Source organism: Eimeria mitis, genomic scaffold (genome assembly GCF_000499745.2).
Source record: "Eimeria mitis Houghton genomic scaffold, Emh_scaff1090, whole genome shotgun sequence".
In the NCBI taxonomy this organism is placed as follows: Eukaryota; Apicomplexa; class Conoidasida; order Eucoccidiorida; family Eimeriidae; genus Eimeria; species Eimeria mitis.
This window is the reverse complement of record NW_013567534.1, coordinates 4,320-6,893: the sequence shown is the minus strand read 5'-3', so window position 1 is coordinate 6,893 and position 2,574 is coordinate 4,320. Positions and strand designations below refer to the sequence as shown.

Genomic DNA, 2,574 nt, shown 5'->3' with positions numbered 1-2,574 from the left:
AAAAAAAAAAAAAAAAAAAAAAAAAAAAAAAAGAACAACAAGCGAATGAAATATAAAAAAAAAACAAACAAATATTAATTTAAATAACAAACCAACAAAAACACATACAACAATACAATAATACCCCAAACCCTAAACCCTAAACCCTAAACCCTAAACCCTAAACCCTAAACCCTGAAATAGTGTATTATACTTGAGCAGTTCTTCAAGAGGTTCTTCTGCCTCTTTTTTTAGATCATTTGCTTCGCTTTCGTTGTTATTATTTAATTCATTTTCTTCTGTTTCTTCTTCTTTTTCCATTTCTGCATCGAGCTGCATATCCTCAGCCTCTTGCTGCTCTGCCTGTTCTCCTGAGGCATCAAACTCCTCATCATCACCCCCTCCTGCTGCTGCTGCTGCTGCTGCTGCTGCTGCTGCTTCTCCTGCTGCTGCTGCTGCTGCTGCTGAGGATGAAGCTGCTGCTGCGCTGGATTTGTCCTCCTTTGAACTCCGCGGCGACTGTACACGCCGCCGTTGCTTTTGCTGTTGTTGCTGCTGCTGCTGCTGCTGCTGCTGCTGTTGCTGCATGTTTCGCTGATGTTGTTTGCTTTCTTCACGAGGGCTAGCCGCCTCCCCAATACCGTCAGCGCCCCCGTCTTGTGTCTGTACACCGCAGACACCACAGACAGCTCCCCATACACTCCAAACCTACAATGTAAACCCTAAACCCTAAACCCTAAACCCTCGGAGCCTGCGGCAAAACGGCCGCAGCGACGCCTCCGTCAGGGATGCATGCACCCGCAGCAGACTCGCGGAGCTGGGGTTTAGAAGCGCGTTCAGTTGTTGATAAGAAACGAGTCAGCAGCAGCAGCATCCGCGCCATAACAAGCAGCAGCAGCAGCAGCAGCAGCAGCGCCATAACAAGCAGCAGCAGCAGCATCAGCAGCAGCACCACCAGCATCAGCACTTCCAGCAGCAGCATCATCATCGGCGAGCAGCAGCATCAGCATCAACAGCAGCACCGCCACCACCGTCACCGCCAACAGCAGCACCAGCAGCAGCAGCAGCAGCAGCAGCATGATGAGCAGCAACATGAAGATGAGGATGAGTGTTGTATTACCTTTCGAATACCTCCAGCGATTGCCTTGGATACTCGTAGTGCTTTCTGCACGAATCTGTTGAAATTTTTTTCTTTTTGTTGCTGCAGCTGCGACTGCAACGCTCGCTTCTGATCCTCCCAAACTATATGTTCAACTTTCACCCAAAAAGATGAAACTGCTGCACTCAGTATCTTTGCTTGTTGCCGCCATAGACGTTCTGCTTCCTCTTGGCGTTGACAGCGGCGACGAGCCTGACCATCAACTTGACGTTTACAGAGCCCTAAAAAGAAAAAAAATAAAAAATAAATACATTAATATTATTTATTTATATATTCTACGCTTTTTTTAAGCCAAAAATCATAATTTTCATCGACGTTTACCTGGTGCGCAAACAGAAACCGATACGAAACATGAACTGAAATCAATACACGCTGAGATCGAAGATGAAATGCAACTTGCAATGAAACTTCAAATAAAAACGGAAATCAAATTAAAATTAAAATTCCAATTAAAACAAATATAGAAATATAAAATTCTGTTGAAATTAAAGAGGAAAATGAAAGAAAATAGAAGCGAAATCCCCATAGAAAAAGAAATGCAAATTCATATAAATATCGAAATTTCAGTAGAAACTGAAACTGAAATTCAAATTAAGTGAAAGTTGAACTCGAAAAAAAAAATTCAAAAAAAAATTCAAATTTTTTTTTCAAGGGAAAGTTGAGTGGAAATAGAAACTGAAACTGAAATTAAAGAGAAAATAAAGTGGAAATAGAAAAGGAATTCAAATAAAAAAATAAATATGAATTGAAACGAAAATAAATTTGGAATAGAAACGTAATAAAAAGAGATATAGGGATGGAGCAGAAACACCAGCGAAGAAGACGGGGGAAAGCAGAAACAAATACAGAAATTAAATAGGAAAAGGAATAGAAACAGGGTCAGCAGCAGCAGCAACCCAAGCAGCAACAGCAGCAGCAGCAGCAGCAACAGCAGCAACAGCAGCAGCAGCAGCAGCAGCAGCAGCAACGGCAGCAACACCAGCAGCAGCAGCAGCAGAAACAGCAGCAGCAGCAGCAGCAAAGGGAGCTTGCCTGCGAAGTTTCTGAATCCTTTTCTTTTTTCTTTGTGTTCATCACTAACGAGATCTTGAAAGGTTACCATCTCCGCCATGATGGTATCTCCATGGAGTGGTAGCTGCTGCTGCTGCTGCAGCACAGCAGCAACATCTGCTCCTGCTGCAGCAGCAGCAACAGCAGCATCCAAGCATGCTGCTCCGCACAAACACTTTGGGGGATCTTTCTGCTGCTGCACTGGGGGCCCCCTACCCATGAGTAAGTGTACACGGTTGAGCTCCTGCTGCAGCTGCTGCAGCTTAGCTGTTAGAGCTGCTTCTTCTTCTCCTGTCTCTGTAACATATCTTCCTCCCAATCGACGTAAAAACAAACGCATCTCTGTCTTCTTTGGATGCAGTGCTGCTGCTGCTGCTGCTGCTGCA

General features: G+C 44.2%; 1 protein-coding gene across 1 annotated transcript in view; it reads right to left on the bottom strand.

Annotated features, from left to right (window-relative positions):
* Window positions 1-2,574, bottom strand: part of EMH_0029150 (SNF2 family N-terminal domain-containing protein, putative) — a gene marked incomplete at both ends in the record, with an annotated part of 8,864 nt that overhangs the window by 4,914 nt on the left and 1,376 nt on the right. The window contains 2 exon segments of the mRNA XM_013494252.1: window positions 194-687; window positions 2,238-2,574. Of these exon segments, the coding sequence (XP_013349706.1) occupies window positions 194-687; window positions 2,238-2,574 (831 nt within the window).